At 36.6% G+C, this 25834-nt stretch overlaps 1 protein-coding gene across 15 annotated transcripts in view; it reads right to left on the bottom strand.

The window, feature by feature from the left end:
* Positions 1–25834, bottom strand: part of LOC139973076 (uncharacterized) — a 293321-nt gene that overhangs the window by 37847 nt on the left and 229640 nt on the right. For 14 of the 15 annotated variants that reach the window (XM_071979459.1, XM_071979458.1, XM_071979453.1 and 11 more), the window contains 8 exons: positions 25513–25728; positions 24783–25223; positions 23416–23577; positions 22516–22686; positions 19461–19664; positions 17080–17202; positions 3440–3769; positions 638–722 (listed from right to left, as the gene is read on the bottom strand). In XM_071979459.1, coding sequence (XP_071835560.1) covers positions 638–722; positions 3440–3769; positions 17080–17202; positions 19461–19664; positions 22516–22686; positions 23416–23577; positions 24783–25223; positions 25513–25728 — 1732 coding nt within the window. The remainder of the gene's footprint in view (positions 1–637; positions 723–3439; positions 3770–17079; positions 17203–19460; positions 19665–22515; positions 22687–23415; positions 23578–24782; positions 25224–25512; positions 25729–25834) is intronic. The other variant, XM_071979461.1, reaches the window with a different exon arrangement.

Raw genomic sequence — 25834 nt, 5'->3', positions numbered from 1 at the left:
GATCAATGGTCTTTGTATGTGGGTATGATGAAGGCCCAAAATGTGTAATATCTCGGTCTGATTACCAAGTTCTGACCTTATATGAAGTAAGAACATGAGCCCTGAGGTATGAATAATTGTGATTAGAACTAGAAAAAATTTAAAAAAGAAGTATTTTTAATACATCACTGGATTTCATTTGGGGGGGGGGCAAGACTGTAGCACAAAGCAAATTTGGGGGGCATTACCACCCCTCTGGCTATGCCACTGCCTACTCCCATTCCATTCCTTCCACCCTACCTACTCCCATTCCCTCCCTTCCCCACCCTACCTACTCCCATTCCCTTCCTACCTCCCCACCCTACCTACTCCCATTCCCTTCCTACCTCCCCACCCTACCTACTCCCATTCCCTTCCTACCTCCCTACCCTACCTACTCCCATTCCCTTCCTCCCCACCCTACCTACTCCCATTCCCTTCCTACCTCCCCACCCTACCTACTCACATTCCCTTCCTACCTCCCCACCCTACCTACTCCCATTCCCTTCCTACCTCCCCACCCTACCTACTCCCATTCCCTTCCTACCTCCCCACCCTACCTACTCCCATTCCCTTTGTACACATTCACCATCATATTTCTCATTGGTAATTAACTAACCTGCACACAGCTTGAGTAGTTCCTGTCCATTCTCCTGTAGAGTTTCTAAGGCTGGTTTGTGCTTTGAGATGTCCTCATGCATGTCCTGAAAGGATAAGAGGAATTAAGTCAGGAACATAAATGGGCAAGAACGTGGTATGGGCAAAACTAACAGATCTACCAAACAGCACTAGAGATGGAACCAACGACTAATGGACTGACCAAAAGTGCACTTCAAAATGGAGTAAAATACATTTAGACGACTTGTCAAGCTTACATGAAATTCATGATTGAAAAATATTTTGGTACAAAAATGTTGTGCTGTTTATGAAATCCAAACCAAACTCAAGTAATTTAGTAATTCCAATTATCTTGAATCCAGTCCAGAGAAACAGTGCATATAGCAACAGTGTTAGTTTTGGTTCATCGACAAGTCATTTAAGCGGCCAAAAAAAGTCAAACAACCTATGATTTAGCAATGCTAATGGTATATTAGCACTTTTGGGTGTAGGTTTATCAACTTTTTGTTAAAGTCTCCATATGGAAGCCCAGTACTGGACTCACCAGCAGAAACAAACAACAATTTTTTTGACTGGAGAAATGGATGAAATCTGATGAAACATTATGATTATCATTTCATTTATATCTTTGGTTTATCATGTTAATGCTTGTTATTTTGCAATATGATGTAAATAATTAGTACCATTAATAACATGAGAATTAGTTAGCTGAAGCATTAAAACACAATTAAATATGAATGGTGAGGAGATGAATAAAAGGTCTTGACATGTAAAGGGAGGAAATATATCAGGGATAAGGATATTGGAATGTGTGTACAATGATAACAGGGAAGACGGTATGACAATATGTATAGGTAATATGTATAGGTAATGTGTTGTTTCATGTTTGTTCAATATGAAAGAATCCACATAATACTGATGAAGGTAAAAGCATCATCATAGTTCTAGAATGATTAAAGTACTGGTAAACACCACCTGCTGATGAACTCATGTTGTTTCTCCTCCAGCATCAGAACCAATGCTCTGATCCTTAACAAGTTGCTAAATCGAGAGCGAGTTCTTAACTTTTAGACACTGTGTCAAGAGTAGGACACTAACAGTGTATGCAGCATATCCTACACAGTAAGGCTTAATGGGGCTGCAGCCTCCTACAGCAAGGCTGCGTGATGTTATATGTAGTGATGGGCAATTTCACACGATGGGCATTGCTGTCCGTTCAAGTTGTGATGTTATGGTTTCAGCCTTCCTGCAGGTGATTTTACAGCTGCTCCATGGTCCACCCCTTCTCTTTGACACAGAGCCTTAGTAACTCATCTTCAAGTATCACCTCAACCACATGCATGCAAGCATTTCTACTTTCCTTGACTATCAGTCTTGGCTAGTTTTTAAACAAGGAAAAGCTAAAAGCAGGATTTCACCAGCTACTTGCCATTAATATGTATATAAACATATAAGACAAAGCATTTCTACACAGTGTGCAAGCAGCCCTCTCTTTACTCTGATAGTGTGCACAAAAAGAACCCTTTTTAAGATGTTAACTTGCTTGTTAATGAATACAGATTCTGAAACAAGACATTTTGAAGCGGTTGAATCAACAACTGAAGCAATGAAAATAAACATTCATGGAAAGTAATAATAATAGTGCTGGTAAATAGCATGATAATAATAAGGTATAAATTCTCCAGTACAGGATTGAAAAGATCCTTGACTGCAGTTAATTAAATGCGATCAGTTGAAAAGAGCATAAATGGAATACCCATGTTTTTTACCAATAAAATAATATATTAATATACAAAGGAAAATTAGTGTTTTAAATATAGTGACAATTATGTACACATTGTCTTCTCAAAAAATACAAAAAAGTGAAAGGGATCGAATTGAAAAAAATACCATAGTATATATACCTGATACATGCGAGACATATAAGTTTTTCCCAAAAAAATTACATGTCAGTGTTTTGTATATATATGGCATACAAAGTACACTACTTTTAATACAAATCAGAGATATATAAGCATTGTGTTCCATAAGCTGATTTTATAAAAGTGAGTCAGTATCGTCACCAAATGTGTTAGAAATATTGCCAAACTGATTTATCAAAAGATAAACTTTTAACCTTTTCATGGCAGCCCTCATGACCATTTCTGCTCATGGAAATATATTTTCCAACTTTGACTTGGTATGATGTCTGGGGGCATACACATACAACCATGGACTCAAGATGGGGGCATACTCATGTGCAGCTACAACAATGGACTCAAGATGGGGGCATACTCATGTGCAGCTACAACAATGGACTCAAGATGGGGGCATACTCATGTGCAGCTACAACCATGGACTCAAGATGGGGGCATACTCATGTGCACCTGCAACAATGGACTCAAGATGGGGCATTTTGTATTATAAAATACATATCAGCACTAAAAGGATGTTTATGTCAAAAAAAACTGTTTCACCAAATACAGGCACAGAAGGTATGATTTATGAAATCATAAATACAGGAATGTATATCTGCAGTACCTTTCTGCTATTTCAGAAGAATTTTTTTGTTATAGTATCAAAGAATTTTGATGCCCAGAAAGCTGTTTCTTTTTGGCTGTAAGTTTGTGTTGCTAAGATTTGCCACTTTAAAGCCAGAGAACTAAAGAAAAACATTTTTCAAAAAGGAGAAAATAATTAGCGTATCAAAGCAGGAAACATTAGTTCCATCCATAAATGCACCTTGTGAATGTTAATACCACCACTCCATATTATACACCACTTTTAACCACCAAAGCAAACTTGTTTTTGTTGGTTACTCTACCCTTGCTCCGGTAGCTTGTTCCTCCAAATGTTCTAATCTTTTCGAGAGAGTAGAGGGAGTTTCGAGCACTCTCTCCGTCTTCATGATCCACCGCATCAGGTAATGCTCGCCTTGGTCAAACGAGAGATCCACCAGCATGGAGCGATTCAGTTCTTGTTCTTTGGTCTTGAGTTTTTCTGCTAGATTCTCTAAGCGTGTCTGGAGGTTTTCTACCTTGGCATCCACCTTCTCTGCTTCTTGCTCGTCCTCGAGAGGAATTTTCAGCAATTCTCCCAAATTGACTAAGTTAAGCATGTCAGGGTACCAGGACTCAACTTCTTCCATGACACCCTAACGGCAAAACCGCAGGTCAAAAGTTATCAGTTTAAAACATCTGTCATTATACAGTTTGAATACTTTTAACACAATAATGAATGATGAAGGCAAGAAAATACTTGATGCAGTAAGAAATGCCTGAATCAGACGTAAGTTTGTATAACACCCTTTTACTGAGCGATTAAAACCCTCATATAGAGGGCAGTGTAGCAAGAATAAATGTTAGTTTAATAGAGGCTGAATTAAAATGAGATTAGGCCGATTGGCTATCCAACCTTGGAAACGGCCAGAGAGAAGGAGGGAGAAGGCCAATAGTAAAAGGCCATTTACAGTACCTGGAATACTATCATCCAAGTAGAGTGTATTACTTGTGGAGAGACAGGTAAGTGGGGCACTCTAGAAATTAAAATAAAATTGCTCTCTTGCATAATAATATAGCTTAAGGACAACATGCTAGAAGAAACATAAACCTTGAACACCAAGAGAGAAAAAATGTACCAGAAAAAGAAAATACAGAGAGCGAAAGAGAAAAAAAAACTCTTTAAGAAGGAAAAGAGAAAACCGAAAGCCAAGGTCTTAATGAATAAATTAGAAGGTAATGTACTGTAAGGGTAATGGAAAAGATTAAATATTCAGAAAAGTACAGGCAGAGCACCAGGGGTAAAGCGTAAATATCTTAAAAAACCAACAAGGATAAAAAATAAAAATCTACCAAGTAAAAAAAAAAAAATAACAAAAACTTATGACATACTTTGTTCCAATGGCAATATTAGAAACAGTATGAGAGGGTTTTATTTATTGGATGGTCAACTAATTTCTTTCTGTTAATTCTATCTTCCAAACCATAAAATCCTTTCATCGTTATTCAACTTTTATGAAATTTGACAAGCAATTTGAGAAATATGTACTTTGGAAATGTTAAAGATGAAAAAAAAGCAAGCGAGGGAAAGCAAATAAAATTGAGAAAGCAATGAAATGTTTACCTAGTGATCAATCTATAATTTGTCTACTAAATCTACAAATTTTGCCCTCGTTTTGTAAAGAAAATATTTTCCAGATTTTAAAAATAACAATCTTAATAATTTCCGAGACGTATGAGACAATCTGAAGACTAATTCCATCTTTGTTTTCATTTCTTCAACTGTCTGTTTAGTTTAAGATATAATTGTCTGCAATGTTTGTGAGTTATCTTCAAGCATAAAATGGACAAATGTGCTTTACTCAAAGACAGGAATTAAAGATATCAAAGAAATAGGAACATATAATGAAAACCATTGGAATTTGTCAAAAGATCATAATATCATCAATATGTGCTGACCATATGAATTCTGATGTAACTGAAGTTGTCAATGGTCGATTGAAATGAAGAATGATATGATTTTGAATGAATTCTCTGGTTCAGCCTGGATCTCTCAGTATCTTAATACACAATTGGTACTACTGCCTGCTGCTGCTGTTGGGGGGACATCGTTCACTGGTGGATTCTCTTCTGTACATCTTCCTTCCAATAGTTGAAACAACTGCCTCGCTCTGTCTGTCTCCATCAGCAATATAGACAAAGTCATTTACCCCAATCAACAAGTCAATATACATAGCTGCTTCATGGTGCCTTCATGTTTCATGTCATAGGCATAAGCAGTGTCACAAAGTATGAAATTAATAATTATTCATGCCATGACTGCATGGTAATGGGGACAACATTCCTAGTCATGCAAAGAAGGCAAGTCATGTGAAACTTGACTTTGGATAAGGTTTGATAGTTTGGCTGACATCAGACTGATCCCTGTTTATATAGATTCATAGGTATTCCTTTACTACTACTGTACTACTACTGTAAGTCTGTAACAACAGTAAATCATAAGATCTGATACATTGGATCAGGACTGTATGGAATAAATGGACACAAAGGACTGTGTAGGTCTGGACAAAAGGACCATTCTCATAAAGGACATGTGAATGGGATGTAAATATCTAGGTTTTTACATATTTAGAGATTGTCAACTGCTATGAAGGCATCCTGTGTTCATTCTGTCAAGGGACAATGTCTGGTACGATATCTCATGACAAGTGAGGGGAATTTATATCATATAGGTGACACCCTATACACAAATCCATACATCAAGCAAAACAAGGTGAGAGGCTGCCAAGTGTCAACACGGTGTTTGCATTTACAACTGTACACAAAGAGGGTGACAGACCATGAAGGGACTCTTGTGTGCGCCCACTGTAATCCTAGAGTCAACACTTTGGTTACTTGCACAATTGCAGCTGTACAAACCACCTCAAATGATATGAAAGCAGTTTTAATTCCTACTAGTGTCAATTATGTAAATATTTTTCTGTCTGCATTTTCATAATTACTCATAATTAATTTAGTCATCTGCTCTACATGGACACAGCTTTGTCTCTCGTTCCAAAGTATTACATTGTTTATTTTGTCATTGCAGATATTTTATAAATAATAAATAGTAACATGATCTACTTTAGTGATATTTCCGAATATGCTATATGAAATAGACCGAAAACGGTCAGTTATGACCAATGCATGTGACAACAGTAAACTGAAACACTCACTAGGTAACTGGACGGTGCTTGACATGTAAGTTTAATGAGTATTAAAGAGCTGTCTAGAAATTATTTCAGACATCTGGTTTTTCAGCATATATAATTTGGGGACAGTGCAATGGCATCTTTTTCATTAAATCATTTGATTTTTGCAAGTGAAGGAATATTAATGATTTAGTTTTAAATGCAAGCAGCTGCAATGGACAAATAGTATCTTCTGACTCAGTAACTAGTTAAATAATAATAATGGATTTTAGTATTCAAACTAATTAAGGCAAATCATTATGTGGGCTTGACACACACCGAAGAAAAGGACAGTGGAATACCTGGCATGGTATCTCAAAAAGTGCAAGTCATGACAATTTCACCTATATTTTTTTTTTAAATATTTTATATTTATATTTATTATTGCGTGGAGAGAGAGGATAGCTAAGTGGGGGTGAGTACGGGGCCGGGGGGGGGGGGGGTAATAAAAACAGCAACCTGCACTTTAATATTATTTGAGAAAATACTTTCTATAGCTTCATGTTTTAAGGAATACTTGTGCTTTCTGGCACAGCAATACATATTTAACTTTGCATTTACACATACTACAGTACTACAGACACCTAGCCAACTTGCCCCATATTCAGTACATTTGCTAAGTGTGTTAAACTCATTCAAAATCTGTTGAAATTCTGTAGGTATCCACAAAGTGAGGGCGCTTGTGAGCGCCGTGACAGGCTCAGAGTAAGTAAGCTACGACGCAAGCCTTGGAAACTGCTAATGTACAGAGACTACTGTATATGAAACGTTCAGTCATGTAGGTATCGTTCACTTGGCCAGTAATGTCAATAATGTTGCTCGCAGGCACTATATCATAAAAAGACTTTAGCGGGTCAATAGAGCATTGCATATTTTCAAGACACCATTAGAGTACAGATCATATTGTTGTTTGACTTGAGTTCTATCCTCAAAATAACGAATGTAAACTTATTACCTCATCACAAATCAATTGTTGTATTTAATATTACACATTCATATTTATGAGGAGCAATTTATAGGACAATTTATCAAACATGCTTGCCCAGTTTTCCCTTTTCTCCCTCTTAAATCTTAATTTCTTAAATTCCATGCTATAAACTTAGTGGTGCTTTAGGCAAAATGTAGAAGAAAATTAAAAATGCCCTAACTACACACAGGAAGGATTATCACATTTGAAGCAGACTGATGTTTAGATCATTTATTTTGAGCCAATCTTACATCAGTATAAACGAAATAATATTGTTGCATTTGTCACACCAGCTAGTGGTGTTGTTGGTGTATTGAGTTCTATAAAAACATCTCTATCAACAATTTTAAATATATCTGATATGACAAAGAGATGAAAATGAAACAATGCATGAAAACCAACTTCCTGCATTTCCATAGAGTTTTCAAATATCACCCATCTTTCCTTTGTAATACTCTATGAATGCATTGTGTGCAGTTTTCTTAGTTCTAAAGACAAAGAGTAGGTTGGTTAAATAGGATAGTAGAAAATTTAGAAACTGGGTCCCTTTTACTTAAAGGATCTGGTCAAAGTTCTTTAACACTGAGGATATTAATAATTCTTCTGCCCTTTATCCATATGATCCACTTGACATTATTCCAGCAAGAAATTATGAATACAAAACTATGGTAGGACCATAAGCACATCAGCTGTGATATGAGAGGGTTGTTGGCATGTAGGCTCAGGCCATGATTTTTCCTGTCAGAAAAAGGACATAATTTGCTCAAACCGATTTGGGATCAATACGGTCATTGCCACCGTCATTTATTATGGTCATTGTTTCAGACTGCATTGTGCAGGGCCATTAAACCACTGGTATGGTAACCCGGACTATTTGGAGCAGTGCACCTAAGAAATAACCACCATAAACCAACTTTTTGTCCAATGTTACTGAACTGTGCAATCCACATATTTAAGTGCAAAAGTTTGGTTTTGTTAATTGCTATCTTTAAGGATTCAAACTAGTGAACTGAGGACTATATTAAGATCTGCCCTCTACCAACAGAACTATCCATCCTTATTTGTTCATTTATATGAAGGTAATGTTGTTCTGAAGTAGTGTTACTCATTAATTGTGACATTGGTGGAATAGACTACTGCTATGGTTTGTTGCTCAGGTAATACACTATTACTAATAGTGTGGCAGAATACATTACATTGTGAACACAACACATATTACGATTAACGTCACTTACCCTAAACAATACCCCATCGTCAATCTGATCAATTGTGTGCTATCTCCCCAAACATTGTCTTGCAAAGAGGGTAAGTGGGGTTCAAGGGGGGGGAGGTGGGGCAAGTGAGGCTACTATCAGGATGCCTTCAGCCTTGTCAGTACCTATCATTGCTTCCATCACAAAAGAGAAAATCAAAATATTTAGACATTGAGCGCAATTGATCTTAAATTCAATACAGATTGTGTGTTAGATTACATCTTCAAGGTGGCTAACAAAGCCACCTTATACTAATGTTTTATTTTGAAATGGAAGGGAACTGGAAAAGTAAGGCATAGTCTGTTAATGTGTTCTGTTAGACAGACTGTTACTGATAACTCTCTTATCTGGCCAAGTTACACCACTTTCTAGTCCTGAAACTGTAGGCTATTAAACCCTTCTTATGACATTAGTTCAGTGAACCTGTGAGTATTGAGTAAACTGAGATGTAACCACTTGCAATTTTGTAAACAAAATTGCCTTTAGAGTTCACCAATCCCTCAGTGCAAAGATAAATTGTGCTTCCCCAAGAGGGAGAAAAAAGAGAAGAAATTACTAAAAAGGACTATCTGGGCCAATCTTTTAGACAACAAAGTACTTCAATGAAAGTGAGCATGAAAGGTCTATGGACACCTATGAACAACATTGTCCTAATCAATCGAATAGGCATTAGAAATCATGAAAATAGCTGCAACTCCCATCACAATCTATCAAAGATTGACCATTTTACAAGTCGTTTCTTAATTATTGTTTTAGTTAGAATGGACATTAGCTAATGATGCACATTGATGATGTAAAGGGAGGGACTACCTCAGTTTCTGTTATGTTCTTCCTTTGTGTTTTACAACCTCCTTTTCAAGCACATTGAACACAGGTTTTTGGGCCTAAGGCAATTTTTGAAATATTTTATTATTCTTCTTTGAAAAGAGGAACATTTCATTATTAAAATGATATATGTGGGCTTGTAATTATGGGTTAACTTATTAAGGGCTAAAGTAAGAAATTTTGATGGGCACAACAGTCCACATCATAGTTTGCACATATTTAATGAGTTTTCCAGATTGATCAAAACTTCAATTGTGGATATCTTGGAAACTCATCTTTCTAGGTTGCACTAAAGTCAATTTGTCTTTTTTTCAGATGCATTCAAAGTCTCAATACGTGTTTGCTGATGAATTTCGGAAAACAAACTTCCGAAGTAGATTCAATGTTTCTTATTCTAAATGCACTCCAACCAGGTGGGTGAGATGGCCAAAAGCTGTCTCAAACGAAAGAAAGTAATTTATCATCCGTTGCCCTTATGGTGCAAATGATTTAACATAAAATCACTGCGACCGCCCATGTCAGCATGTTCATTTACACAAATGTAAACACATGCGGCCCGATCAAGATTTTAACGCAGTCCTATACTTGTATCATCCACTTTTTACACTTCCACAGAGGAAACGTCTGAAAACACCTGTTTACTCCTTGCAATGGAAGGAAAATGACATAATTTCGCATGCTACATCGGTAAGACCGAAAGAAAGATACAAGGATAGGGACCTAAGACTGGCTAGCCATGAAAGTAAAAGTAAGCCTAGGCCTGAGGGTCATAAACAAAAAAAGAGAGATTTGATTGGTGCATGATCAATTGGGCGGGGCTCACAAATTTGATAGAAGTTTGTAGAATCTACAGACTCTTTAATAAAACTGGCGAATTTTATTCAGCTCAAAATTCTCAACGACAGATAACTCAATAACAATAATAAATATTGATATGAAATTGCATAGAACAGTGTCATTTTCACTGAACTTTTAGTGCAGTAAGCTGGAAAGGTCGAAGTTTAAATTTGGCAAACACGTACAAAGACTATAAATTCTGTATTCAAATGGTGTATTGAAATATCACTGCGGTATCGACTTGTTCAAGTCTTTGCAGGTTTTGGTTGCTATGGACTGCTGGAATGAGATCCAGCGAGCTCATAGTGATGTTCTATTTTCTTTTCTCTAATTGCAAAGACTAATTTTGGTCAATTCTTCACACCAGCAGTTAAAACATTAACTCACCTGCAAATTAGTTTTTAGTTCTGTTTGCTATATTAAACTCTAATAACTTCTTCTTGGTTTCTTTTTGGAAGGGGAGGGAGGGGTGGGGTGTGGGGGGAGGGGGTGGATAGGTTACTATGTTCTTTGCTGTCTTAAATCCAATGTTAAGATTGTTAGAAGCAACATCAACCTTATCTAGCATGGATGATTTGTGTTTTTTATGCTCCTTCTTATATATTTAAAAAAAAAAATAAAACATGTTACTTACCTTTAATGATATTATGTACAGAACCATGCGTAAGAGTTCCACTCAAGCAGGAAATATGCATTTGTACGGATAGGTTTCATAAAGTAACTACCATTACCACTAGATAATATTACAAACTAGTTTGAACAAGACAAGATAAGACCTAGATGAATGCATGTAGAATTCTGACTGTTTTGTTGGAGAATTTGAAAGTTTAACTTTGCAAATGTAGTTCATAATCTTGTCAATATTCATACACATCTATACTACCACCCAACACTGATATGGTATCACCCACCTTATATCATTGTACAGTATCTGTACATAATGACAAGTATATACTTTTTAATTGCAAACATCAGCTATCACTAACGATACAGAAACAATTGAAAATTCCCATTTATATTTTTTGGTAGCACAATTTTGATGATTCTGGCCCCAGCATATTTCATCACCAGAAACAAAATGAATATGAAGGAAGATGAGAAATGTAATTTTAGAGTAAATTATGAAGATCAGACTAATTTACCACCAAAAAGAGTTTTTGAACGAAAGCCTCCACCAAGCATTTTATTTCCAAGCAGATCCACCCTACTGACAGGAACTAAGAATCTTACATAGCTGATATTCTTACAACCTTTGATATTTGAGGTATTTTCCTAGAATTCCATCAACTACCTGCACAATGATACGATAGTTGATGTGTACAATTAATTGAAAGCTGAGAAAACTTACTACCCTTTGCAATTTGAAAGGCATTAAATTTAACCATGCAAATGCTTCTTTCATCCACATCTCCCAATAGCCAGGCATATATGCAAAGTGTGCATTCCCCACATCCATGAAAAATGAATCCTGTTTCACATGCAAGAAAGTGCCAAATTACCAGACTTTGTGCTGTTTTTCTTCAAATGCTACAAATTTCCAGTAAGAGGCCACATTCCCATAAACAGGCGAGACCGAAAGTATATAGTTTGCATTTGAGATTAAAGCAGCAGTCATGGTTTTATTTCCAATGAAACTTCAAACACAGTAAAACAGATTGGTCTGTTTCTTTGAAATGATTTGATAGTAATCTTAAGTGTTTGAATACTTAATGGCCACAAAAGAATTGACAGTATAGAAATATCTTTAATTTTGGAAGAAAAAAAAAAACTTTTCAGAAAACCTTTTCACATTGGGGACTAGTTACAGCCACTATTACATACCTGCCTGTTAGCAAGATTCTTAACACTGGATGAAATGGTGAAGGCTGCTTAAAATAAGTCTAGAATACAATATTGTTCAATGTTCACATTATGTATACCTCATTAGTGTATTTCACAAAATTTTATGAAAACCATCATGCTGATATAGAGATGTTTAAAACAGACAATCTTTTTTGATGTGGTCAATGCTATGTCTTTTTTAGCAACAACTGACTCAAAGTCTCAATAAATACTTTCATGGAAAATAGACTTTGTCCTTGTTTGATACTGTTAATGTTACTCATGCCTCTTGAATCAAGATGAAGGAAAGTATTGCTTTAATGAAGCATAATGCTATGTTAGATTTTTATACCTTCAATGTTATGGATAAACATGCCTCTTAGAGTGACTTGAAAATTAAAGAAAGATTAAAATACTGCTTTAACGCAAGACAGAGCATGTTGTTGCATAAAATGGTCAAGATAGGATTTATGCCTCTTAGTGAGTACCTTCCGTATTGGAGCTTGGAATATGGTCATTTTTGATACTGTGGATGTTACCCATAGATATCTTAAGATATCTTCAGTAAATATTGTTTTAATGAAGCATAGTGCGGTGGCTGGCATGAAATAGTCAATGTAACATTGATATGCATCTCTAGAGAGCTTAGAATATATTAATGTTTGATATTGTCAACGACTGGTCTATTGAATGCATGACATTTAGCATTATTATAGATCTGAATGGAATGTTTAAAACCATGAATGTTCTCATAACACACAGACAAATGAACATCTTGAGTGCAGCAGAAAGAGGGCATCATAACAATATATGGTAGCTGTTTGACATGACATTTTGCCAATAAGTGTTTAAAATTGTAAGTGTTTGATACTATTCGGTACAGAAGGGAAGTGAAAATGCAGTTTATAAGGCATTATTAGGCGCATTTTCTTTTCAAAAACTGAATAAAAGCTCAGAGATTTTTCAAGTTGTTCACAGTTCATATTTGTATATGTTTAATACTAAAATGAGAGGACATTTTCAGCATTGAAATCATTTATCACTCGCTAACGAAAATTAATTTGGTAAACAAATAAATTTGGTGGGTTCCTTAGTTTAATTAAAAGAGTGTAATGTTTACCATGAGAAAGACTTGCTTCATTTCGCAACAGAATAAACACAGCCAGTTTGAACAGGAAAGCCTGAACGTTAGAATGTTACAAAATGACTACTTGTAATGGTTAATAACACAAAAAGGGAACTATCTGCAATTTTTACATTTTGTTGAAAATTGAATTTTAAACAATGTTTTTGAGTAATGGCAGGCCTCCCCCCCCCCCTGTATATGGAATTTTCTTCCCCAATGCCACATCGCAAGTTAATAAAGGCATTTGGTTGAACTTTATGAGTGATTATATTTGTTGCAGGGTGCTAGAGTAAGCACAGCCTGTGGTCTAAGTACCATTTAAGTAGTAATGTTACTTTTTTTTTTTTTTTTTTTGATACAATGCTTTTTCTATCTAAATCTGTTATCTTTGTAACTACTGGTGGATAGAATATTAGTATTATCTGTGTAAATGCATCTGGTTGAATTAGGGTTCTTTCTACACAGTAAAGGCATTATGCTTAACTTGAATTACAACACTTAACACACTTGGACCTTGTGCAATTACTTAGAGGATGCTTTATTAATGTCAACACATCTAAAACATGTTTGTTCTCGCCTGGTGGTTCCACTGGAGATTAAAATACCTCATCTTTTCGAAATGAGATGTTTGGTTTAAATCTTCATGATTCTATCAGTGGATTAATAAGATGTCATTGTGAGTCAAATGTGAGATTGTAAATGATACTGTAAGCAGGCCATTCATTACAATGAAGAAAAAAACATAATGGAGGCTTGATAAGTGTGACAAAAATCAGTGAGTTGAAAACAGCAAGCAAATGAGACCATGCAGAGATAACCTCTAACTGGCCCCCAAAGGTTGTGCAAGGTCACAGGGTCAAAGGTCAACTACAAGGTTCCTACCAGGTATGATGCAGAGCAAAGTCAATACAACAATGCGCAACAAAATGGATTCATCATACAATACCAAAGGAACAGAATGAAATTAACAACAACAACAAAAAATTGAGAGGGAAATGGTTATGAACAAAACGGTAGAGAAATGAGAAATCATAAGAACAGGTATATAAATGTAATGTTCCTGTAAATCCAGCATGATTTTTATTGAATTTGCAGCAAAAATTAGAAAACAAAAATCGAATATTACTGACATATGAGCTGTTCTACACATGAATGAATTGAGCAGCGAATGAATACAATCTAAAACAGTATGGCATGACTAGCAATAATTTTCTTATGACTAGCAATAATAATAATATCATATCCTCTGATAACAAGTTTGTTTTGTCACCTTTGCTTCTTGGTCAATAAAGAATGCAATGACTCTCCATTTCCATGGTAATGGTGAACTAAGAGCTATGGTTTTATAATATGCAATGTCTTTTGTCATGATTCATAAACATTGACAGACAATTGCATCATAGGTATTGTTGTTAACTGGTGGTATTGTTTTGGTCTGTGAATAATCAAGTATGCTGCCTTAAGTACTGTTTAAATGTGAATTTGATTATTAAATGATCTACAACATGACTGTTCATTAACTTTGTCATGACTTTGACTCACTGTGAGACCAATGGAAGCAACTAGCACAGGCAAAGGAGGGGATGCAAAAAGAAACATGCAGCACAGAACACGGTGCAAGTATAAAAGGCCAGAAAATCTGGCAAGCAAAACAAACTTGTCACTTGGATTATAAAAGGAAAAACAACAAGAAAATGAAAAGAGAACATTAAAGGTTTTAAATAATCCAAATTAAAAATAACAATAATGACAAAGTACTTATCGCAAAAAGGGAGGTAAATAAGATGAGATGCTACATGAGTTTTAATCAACAAAACTTCACAAATCCTTGTCTTGCACAAAATGACAAGGGTTCTATGGGCGTCCCCTCACACAGAACCCTTTACATGGCCAAGGACCCTTAGGGGTGTCCCCACCATCAGAACCCTTTAAATGGCCAAGGACCCTATGGGCGTCCCCTCCCACAGAACCCTTTATATGGCCAAGGACCCTTAGGGGTGTCCCCTCCCACAGAACCCTTTACCTGGCGAAGAACCCTATGGGCGTCCCCTCCCACAGAACTCTTTACCTGACGAAGGACCCTATGGGCGTCCCCTCCAACAGAACCTTTTTTGAATTGAGTTGTAAGACTAAATGTACTTTCAAAATCTTCCCGTCTCCATATAACAGTTTTACTGTAAGTACTCATAAACTACATGATTCAGGAAAAATATAAAAGGGAAAAAAAATATAGTTAACAATCTAAATACTTTTGATATAACTTCATGTATGTCACACACACAACAAACCCTGGTATTGTGTGGCACTAGAATATAATATTTTCCACAAATGGGTATGAAAACAATTTTCAAACAAAAACCATCTCTTTCCAAAATGGTCCCCAGGCAGTCATTGTAAAAAATACAACTTTTGTACCTTGCTGTAGCTGATTCTAAGAGGGGGAATTCCCCACCCTGATGGGAATTCCCCTCCTTTGTCCCTATTCTTGACTATGATGGACTAAAACAAACTACTTGTTGTTTAGTCTAAAAAAAAACATTTTATCAAAAAAAGTTACATAGAATGGAAAGACATAAAAACCTCTTGCATAGTAAATCTTGCAAACCATCTCGGACAAAACCTCATTTGAAACTTCCATTAAAATTTTCTCCAAATATTAAATTTCAATTTTAAAATCATAAAGCACCTTGGGTAATAGTGTACTGATGAATAGAATAATTTTAGCCAAACGGCAAGGTTTACCGTAATCGGTATTTATCCCAAATGCTCTTTGAAACTCTCTTTCATAAAATGTCTCTGTTAATTTTCAACTTGGCTATGGATTTCAAAATCTTATTTCATATCTTCTGTCATTTCTGAACCTTACAGAAGCACACCTCCAGCTAGAATTTAACTGTTTTACTTTGCATCAAAACTATTTGCTATCTATAAATAATGAAACAATTCTATAATGCAAAATTTAAATTAAAAACGCAACGATAAACAAATAAACTTAACCACAATCAACTTATTATAACACTGATTTATATTCTCCGCATTGGTACATTTTCTTGCAAAATTACTTTCTAAAAAGATATAAGAACTTGCTGATGATTACAATTTTTTCTTAAAACTACTCTAATATTTAAGCCACGATAATCCATTGCATCAGCTGTAATATCAAAGACTTGATCTCTTTGTAAAAACACACTTGTCCATGTTTGTTTGAAGATGAAAACACTCTCACTTTGTATTATGATCTAGCTTTGAAAGAAGCCTGTCTGGAAGATACAGAACAATTCTTGTCTGCAAGATATAGAATCTTAATTTTACTTGTTGAGTTCAAGCTGTTGGTAGTAAGGTATATATATATTGTTTGTAGCCAAAACTGAAAGTGTGAATAATTAAGTACATGTTGAAAATAATGTACAACAAGTGTTAAAAGCTGTTATGTCTAAACAAAACAAAAAAGCAACAAGACAAAAGGATTAGAAAAACAAAAACAACTATTAATAATAGGTGAGGTCATACACTAGCTGTGTAAGGTTATAATATTTCAAATGCCAACAACCTGTGTGGCTCATTGAGTAAATGTTTTGCTCTTGTCTGCAAAAGAAAGAAGGATCTGAAAACCCTCAAGAGCAGTGTCTGACCAAACCTAATGATTTTGTAAAGTATCCTAGGCAACGGTGAACGATCAGCCTCTAACATGGGGTCAATGGTCAATTTGAAAATGTGTAAAAAGCCTGAAAACAGTGCACCAAATAAAGAAAACAAGGAAAAACTGAAAATCATAACTGCAAGCTAAACGTGACGTGAACATAAAAAGGATGAATAAATGAAATAACAAAAAAAGATTGCGGTCAATGGGAGTGAAGGCATGGATAGGTGGCGGTATCATGCTTTACCAACGTGAACCACGATCTACCTGTTGGTATTTCATCTGTGAGCGGACCTGCGACCTGCTTGTCGCTACCGAACCCTGAGAGGCGAAGTTGTTCTCTGTGCCCTCAAGCCAACTGTTCATTGAATCCACGTTGTCGTGGAAGTCCTACAATAGAAGCGAGAGGCCAAGGTGCAAGAAAGAAAAAAGGTTTCAATTTCTGAGGTAAAATTGATTTGGCGACTGTCTTGATTCATAACGGGATGAATTCTGGAGTGGCCAGATTTTGCTCACTAGTTTGAGGAAGACAGCTTTAGCTCATTGTGTGGAACCAGAAATGATATTTAGATAGACATGCATAGAACAATACAAGTCATTGAGAAACATGTGTTAAAAGGTATGATTCATTGCTGTGTGTTTGTTTTCATAACTCATAAATGCTGCAAAAAGTATGCTTCCATTGTATGAGAACTGCTATACTTCTTTGCATCAGTTTTAGCAATTTAATCACTTTGTAAAAGCATTTCAGGTAATTGCACTACCAGACAAATCATTCCCTACAACCCATGTTGAAGAATTCTACGATGACTATCCACAATGGTTTCAAGGCAAACTAGGTGAATGTGTGTACACTGAGTTTGGTGTATAGGTATTGCAATCCTTACCCTCACTAATGTTCATAAACTCTTGCCTCACTGTTTCTTAAAATGTTTCACAGAAGAACTGTTAACCACTTATTCATTAATGACTTCCCTGGGATAACTGGTTGTATCTCAGTTATCCTGATGATAAATCACTTTAATATATTTAGGAGCTTGTGTCAACAAAGACACCAAGGTCCAAGGACCCTGTTGAGGATGAACAGGGAATTTAGGGGGAAGAATGTCGATAAGTATTGCATCTTAACAACCATTGCAGTATGTTTCATGTTGTTCTTCCAGAGTTTTAGGACTGAATTCATGGTCTAATGCCAAAATTTCCAATGACGTTCCTACATTGTGCCTAAGTTTTTCGATGTAATGTACAACATTTGGTATCATTTATGTAATACATCAGGAGACTTCCTGTGATAAATATTTAAACTGTTAACCACATTCAAATCTTAAGAATGATTCATGCTGAAGTGTCAATCTTCCTTTATTTTTCAAATACTTTGCAAATCATCTGCCACAGAAAACACAGAATACATTGATCTTTGATCCTGTAATCAATGCATTTGGTTGTTTAGTGCAATTCTTGGTAAAAGATCTGTGTTTATTCTGAATGTGTCATGTTACTATGGCAGTCGTGTTTTACCGGTCAGGGGAATGTCTGGTTAATATTTCTGCCTTTTATCAATCTAATGGTTATGTCAGATGTGTCAGCTTGGCACTCAGCAAGCACAGGGGTTCCATTCTGTAATGTCAATACACCCACCCACTTTACATAAAGGTGAAATAAACGCAAACCTACTATTGGCTTTAACTGTGTGTAAACTATTGGTGTAGTACATCTGTTGACATTGCATTGTATGTTTATGAACATAAACAGAAATACAATCACTGTACAATACATGGGGGGAATCTTTCTCATACTATTTACAACCTTGGACACAACAAATGATGAATTCTCTCTCCAATAAAGTCTATTTGCAATAATGAACAAGAATATAGGTAAGTGCCAAGGTGATAATTAATTTATAGATTTTAAACCCTGTTTCTAGTTTTCTTTCTCTGTTGTCTCTCTGCACTATGAGAATTGAGGATGTTTTTAGTTCAAAACTAAAACAAGTTTTCTGTACACAAATGCAAACTACTTTGAAGATTCTGGGCTCCACCATGAAGATGCTAACTGACCGAGGCATTACTCTGTGAGTGAGTTTTTTTCTCCTTTGAAGAAGATGCTGCTAAGATCAAAGTTCTTTTATACATTTTTGGTAACTTTTATTTTAGAATGTTTTAAAGTAAATTTTATATATCTAACCTGCACAGGTCTTTTTTGCAGTAGTAAAACATCTTATCATTTCGTGTAGAAAGCTGGCATGTTAAGCAATTTGACTATAGTTCAATGACACTGAAATAAAATGTTTGACGTTGCATACACATAACAAATTTGGCAGTATATTGGCCGTGTTCAAATACAAATAGTGATTGAAGTATGCCTCTATCTTCTTTGAAAGTAGAGTCTTGCTAAGACTTATTATAAACAAACCAAACTGCTGCATGATAAGGCTCTAAGTTAACACATGTGTGGTTACAAATCTGCCAGACTGTTAACTTTAGTGGTTTATATCAGTCCTAACAACCTTACAATTCCTCTCCCACATTCAAACAACCCCTCCATTTGAGTAAACAACCCTCCCCCTCCTAACTCACAATGAAGAGGAGGCTGAATGCATCAAATGTTGTGTTCCAAGGTTATAGAGATCAAGACTCTACTATACTCACCCTAGCCAGTCTTTCTGTCTGTTCCAGTTTCTGTCTTCGGTCTTTGACGGTATCTTTCAAGTTGTTCCACCTCCTCTCTAGGTCTGAGAGCTGCTGCTGTATTCGCATACGATCTTGTGGATCAGAGACCTTGGCCAGCTGTTCACCCATCTCTTTTAGGGATGAGACACTAGGCTCTCGGTCAGTGATGATACGATCACACAGCTGAAAGATGGATAAAGGAAGAAATAAATTCAATCTTCAGATACATGTTTAGAATGTTTTTTAAATAATACTTGAAAAGTTTCAGAACTATGGAATGAGTTTCTTACAATCAAAACACAGACACCTGTATTTGAAAACCTCATTATTTCCTCACGTGTTTTGTCAATTTTCTCAAAATGCTTATACCACAAAGACTCTCTGACTTCAGATTAAGGGATATTTGCTAGTAAGTGCAAGTTGAGGACAGGCATTATGGGGAAATGTTTAAATAAATTAAAAATACAAGACGCATCATCAAGGACAGTAACTACTGAAGGAGCATGATGAACCATTTTGCTTGAGTTACTACAACCACTACCCTAACAGTGTTACTACAATGAATACCCTAACCCTGTGTTACTACAACCACAACCTTAACCTAGTGTTACTACAACCACTACCATAACCCCAGGGTTACTACAACCGCTACCCTAACCCTGTGTTACTACACACACTACCATAACCCCTGTTACTACATCCACTATCCTAAACCCTGTGTTACTAAAACCACTACCTTAACCCTGTGCTACTAAAACCATTACCCTAACCCTGTGTTACTACACACACTACCATATCCCTGTTACTACATCCACTATCCTAAACCCTGTGTTACTAAAACCACTACCTTAACCCTGTGCTACTAAAACCATTACCCTAACCCTGTGTTACTACAACCACTACCCTAACCCTGTGCTACTAAAACCATTACCCTAACCCTGTGTTACTACAACCACTACCCTAACCCTGTGTTAAGACAACTACTACCTTATCCTTGGTACTTCAACCACAACCCTAACCCCTGTGTTACTACAACCACTACCCTAACCCTGTGTTATGACAACCACTACCCTACCTGTTACTACATCCACTATCCTAAACCCTGTGTTACTACAACCACTACCCTAACCCCTGTGTTACTACAACCACTACCCTAACCCTGTGTTACTACAACCACTACCCTAACCCTGTGTTATTACAACCACTACCCTACCTGTTACTACATCCACTATCCTAAACCCTGTGTTACTACATCCACTATCCTAACCCTGTGTTACTACAACCACTACCCTAACCCTGTGTTACTACAACCACTACCCTAACCCTGTGTTATTACAACCACTACCCTACCTGTTACTACATCCACTATCCTAAACCCTGTGTTACTACAACCACTACCCTAACCCCTGTGTTACTACAACCACTACCCTAACCCTGTGTTACTACAACCACTACCCTAACCCTGTGTTATTACAACCACTACCCTACCTGTTACTACATCCACTATCCTAAACCCTGTGTTACTACATCCACTATCCTAACCCTGTGTTATGACAACCACTACCCTAACCTTGTGTCATTTGTCATGGAACATTTTTTTGGAAATTTAGACAGGTCTACCAAGACTTCTCCATTTGAAAGCTCTGAGTCAGTCTCAAAAGAAAATGGAAACACAGCATCCTGTTTACTCCCCCCCCCCCATCACCCCCAATGGTTCCTGATGTGAATGATAATTTGCCCTGTTAAAGATGGTTTTCTATTTCTCCTGATCCTTTTTTGGATGGGCTCAAGGCCCTAGCAAAGCAATTTGGATTCAAGGATTGCAGAAAAAGCACAAAACCTTTACTTGTACAGGTATATATTTGCAATGTGCACAATCTCTGTAACAGACAGCCACAGAACAAACACAGAACAGCCAGTCAGTAGTAATTCAAATAACATTTGTACGGTTTATTTGGTGTAGGCCCAGAGGGAGTAGTCAGCTTTCTAGCTATGTAAACTAAAAAGAGCTCCAGCTTTCTAACTATGTAAAATATAGAGGGTTCCAGCTTTCTAACTATGTAAAATCTAGAGAGTTCCAAGGCAACCTGGAAAAGAACTAAGGTCACAACTGACTCATGCTTGTACTAAACAAAAACAACAATTGATATGAGCGAATGATACTACCAATCAGCAGGATTTTATGCCTAATTGTGGTTGATTGTTTCAATCATTACGAAGAAATCATCACAAATGACGGGGAAGGTCCTACAATCATTTCAGTACTTCCTGGATTTGTGGTATTTAAACCTACGTTTGTGCTTATTAACCTTTTTGGCTTTGGTAGAACAGGAAACAAATCAGCTGATTATAGGAACAGCACTTTAAAGATTACAAGAATTACAGCTGCTACAAAATTATGAGCGATTTCTCAAATGCAGTGTATTGTAGAAAACAGGAAATAGTTTTCTTTTATTCATGTTACTATTTAAAACATTGCCCCTTGCTCTGTCATGCTAATCATGAATATTATGGAGAAATATTGGGGGGGGGGGTGGAGTAAAGGATTTTTCTCTATTCTATGTTGCATATTTCATATATGTATGGCTCTATGCTTTTGGGATTAAATATGTCACCTATTCACATCAAAAATCATGGAAAGACAACTGCACAACCCCCTCCCCCTGCCCACTCTTCCACTACCTCACACACAACTACAATCCTCCTTACATCTTTTAATGTGCAAAGTCTCATTTGCATCAGAAACCCTTCCAGTAGACATGTAGGTTTATCATTTTCTTCTGGTTTAAAAATAGAGAAGTCTTCTAAGACTTGTTAAATCTGCTATAAATCCAAACTTTTTTTGGGGGGGGGGGGGGGGGGGGAAAGGGGTTTGATCTTGGACATTTGGTCTAGATCCGTGGGACTTAAGGAGGTAAACCAGAAGAAGGTGATCACAGGGTCAGGGTCTTAAATGTTACGCAGTTATTTTTAAGCATGGTACAGTGAGGTTGATAATATTATTATGAATGGAAGCAAATGTCAATCAACTGACCTGCTGCTCAGACATTTGTGCCTTGAGAACGTTGTAATCTGACGATGGACCTGATTGGTTCTTGACCATGGCTTCGGTGTCGGAGATCCATGACAAGAGGGATTGGAGGGCCTCTTGGAATTTACCGCACCTCAGAAGGCCTTCATTCAGATTACCACGACGTTGATTGTTCTACAAATACAAGGGAGAGGAGACATGATCGTGAGTGTTATTTACATTTGTACGTAACATCATTTATCAATAGCAATTTTACACTTAAATAGCAAAATATTGTATGGATTTTAAAATTTCAAACAAGCACCAACAACTCGACTAGGAGGGGAAAATACACCCCACAGACCACTTGGGACTTACACTATATGGGGCCAACACCGAGGGGTTCATGAGCCCACACACAAGTTTCCAGGAAGAGCAATGTTTTCAATCTTTTGCTGGGTTTTTCAGTTCCCACACAGTGTAATATTTACAATGTTTTTGTCATGGGAGTTGGTACATCTTAAAGTGTTGTGGCCCACAGATATATGGTACAAGATTTCTCTATTGCCTGCAAGATCAATTTTGTAACCACGCCTGGCTTAGATCTACCACACATTCACAACTGATAAGTATCAAGGTCAAAGATGTGATCGGCTGTTCAGGGGAATCACCAGCTAAGAGCCTTTTGTAAACGAGAAGAAACACTTTCTGTTGTTTTTATAAAGCACTCTACTTTTTTCGTGAGTGAATCTGAAAGGTGGTGGCATATTAATTGTTACAAAACTCAACCAGTTACTCTCCTTCTAAGCATAGTACCAATCCATATAATTCATCTGCTCCAATATATACAGTTAATTGAACTCTGACATACAAAATACTAGGACCCATGAATCATGAGTGTCACAAAATATACATAACATTTACCTTTTCAAGGAGGCTGTTCCACCTGTCATTCATTCTCTTCAGATCCCCCTCAAGGGCGGTTGTACTGACATGTGGTGCAGCACTCTGAACAAGATTCTGACAAAGTCTGTTGGCATCTCGGACCCTGGGAGTCAGAGGATCAACAAGGTTCCTCATGTACGCCTGCAAGGAAGAAACAAAGAAGAAATTGTGATTTGAAGCAAAATGAAAGAATCTAATCAAACCTTGGTACAGTTAAATTTAAACAAAATTGACAATATTGGAGAGATAACTGACTACTTCATGAAGAACACAGTAAGGTGTGTGGGTTAACTTTGAAGTGGTGCAGCCACCAACTCTGTTCTTGGTTTATAATTGTGTATAATGTAACAGTAGGATAGGGTAAAGGTTGACACATGGTAAGGTGTGAGTTTATTTGAAGTGGTGAAGCCCTTAACTCTGTTCTTGGTTTATAATTGTGTATAATGCAAAAGTAGGATAGGGTAAAGGTTGACACATGGTAAGGTGTGGGTTAACTTTGAAGTGGTGCAGTCCCCAACTCTGTTCTTGGTTTATAATTGTGTATAATGTAACAGTAGGATAGGGTAAAGGTTGACACATGGCAAGGTGTGGGTTTATTTGAAGTGGTTAAGCCCCCAACTCTGTTGTTGGTTTATAGTTGTGTATAATATAACAGTAGGATAGGGTAAAGGTTGGCACATGGCAAGATGTGGGCTAACTTGGAGTGTTTTCAGCCCCCAAATCTGTTCTTGGTTTATAATTGGATATAATAATTAGCACATGTGGATAATTGGAAGGACACCACAGCACCTTTTCATTCTGGTCGATCTCAATGGTGTAAACTTCTAATGGAAGTGTTTTTCATTAATAACATTATTAAGGAAACAAAGAAGACGGGTGAATATCAGTTCTGACCTGAACTGGTGAAACAGAAGCTAAGCATCCTGTCAATTTTGTATTTATTTATTCATTTATTTATTTATTTATTTATTTATTTATTTCCAGTACAAATATAAATATTTATAAACAGGACATTCTAGTGCTACATGCTTTTTGTCAATGTTTGGAGTTTAGAAGGGTTGTAGCAAAAGTGAACTTGAAGCAAAGAGGTTTGATTTCATTGATATACATTCACAAAATATTGTTTGTACTTGTAGTAAGCAAAAAGTTTACAACTTTTGAGGAATAACATGTTTATTCTTGTGTTGTGTTAATGACAGGTTTGAAAAAGTTAACAGTCACTATGGTATTCTTCTGTACTGACAGCAATGTATCAATCATTTGTTGGCTTCATACCGTTTGAAGTTTAGTCACTGCTGCAGAAATGGGTTGGATATAAGAAAAAAACTTCAAACATCTCTGCTTACCTTAAATTCTTTCTCTTGTCTTTTGATGGTGTCTACATCAGCACCGACTGGCTTCCAGCCTCTGATCTCCATCTCGGCCTTATCAAGACCTCCGTTGACCTCATCAAAGAGATGTTTCAGGTCCTGCATTCTGGCATTTGTTCGGTCAATGTCCGCATGACGGGTGTTGGCTCTTTCCCGTATTTTCAACCAGCGTTTGTTGATATTTTCAATCTGTTCTCTGAAGCCTTCAGGATCAGACATGAATCCACGGTCAATGATGTCTTTGTAGGCGGTCTCTGCCTTGAGGATGGTTCCCTTCAAGAGTTCCAGTTCATCTTGGAAGGTCTGGATGTCTTTGTTCTGTTTGTCCAGAGTTGGTAGATCTCTGGCCACTGGATCCATTCGGTCCAGGTCATCCTCTTGCTTTGAGAGTTGGCTGGAAATGTCATTCAGTGATGACTGGTGACAACAAAAGAAAAGAGAGAATGATGATTAAATGCGCAAATTTTGGCTTTTGACAATGAGTTTGGGCTGCTTTCATCTGTCTATCTGTCTGTCTGTCTATGCATCTACCTATTTGTCCGTGTATGTCTATAACATAACATAATCTAACACAAAGTAACACAATATCATATCATTTATAATTTATTTAATTATGTAGGTAATATTTATTTAAGTAAGATAATTTACTTTCTTTTGTGTGCTAGTCTTTTCTGTTGCAAACCTCACATAAAGATGTAATTGTTACCTGGTATTTGACAACTTCTTGGTTGCCTGCCTCAAGTTGCATGTATTTGTCGTTGACGATACCCTTCAGTTTCTGGTAGCGACGGACCATTCCATCTACCTCATCGTTAATCTGGGTTGTATCGGCTTGACTGGGGGCAGCAGACATCAGGTGGCTGCTGTTATCTTGCACAGCAACGATGGTATTTTCAAGGACATCAATCTCACCCTGGAGATCCTGTAAGATCAAATATAACTCATGAGTCTCTCAAAGTTGATAAAAGAATATTTGAAGTTGATTTAGGTAAAAAAAAAATTGTTTTTTCAAGTAAAATCCCATTCAA

The sequence above is a fragment of the Apostichopus japonicus genome, chromosome 9, assembly GCF_037975245.1.
Source record: "Apostichopus japonicus isolate 1M-3 chromosome 9, ASM3797524v1, whole genome shotgun sequence".
Lineage (NCBI taxonomy): Eukaryota > Metazoa > Echinodermata > Holothuroidea > Aspidochirotida > Stichopodidae > Apostichopus > Apostichopus japonicus.
Note: the sequence above shows the minus strand (reverse complement) of the source record. Positions and strands in the feature narration are given on the sequence as shown.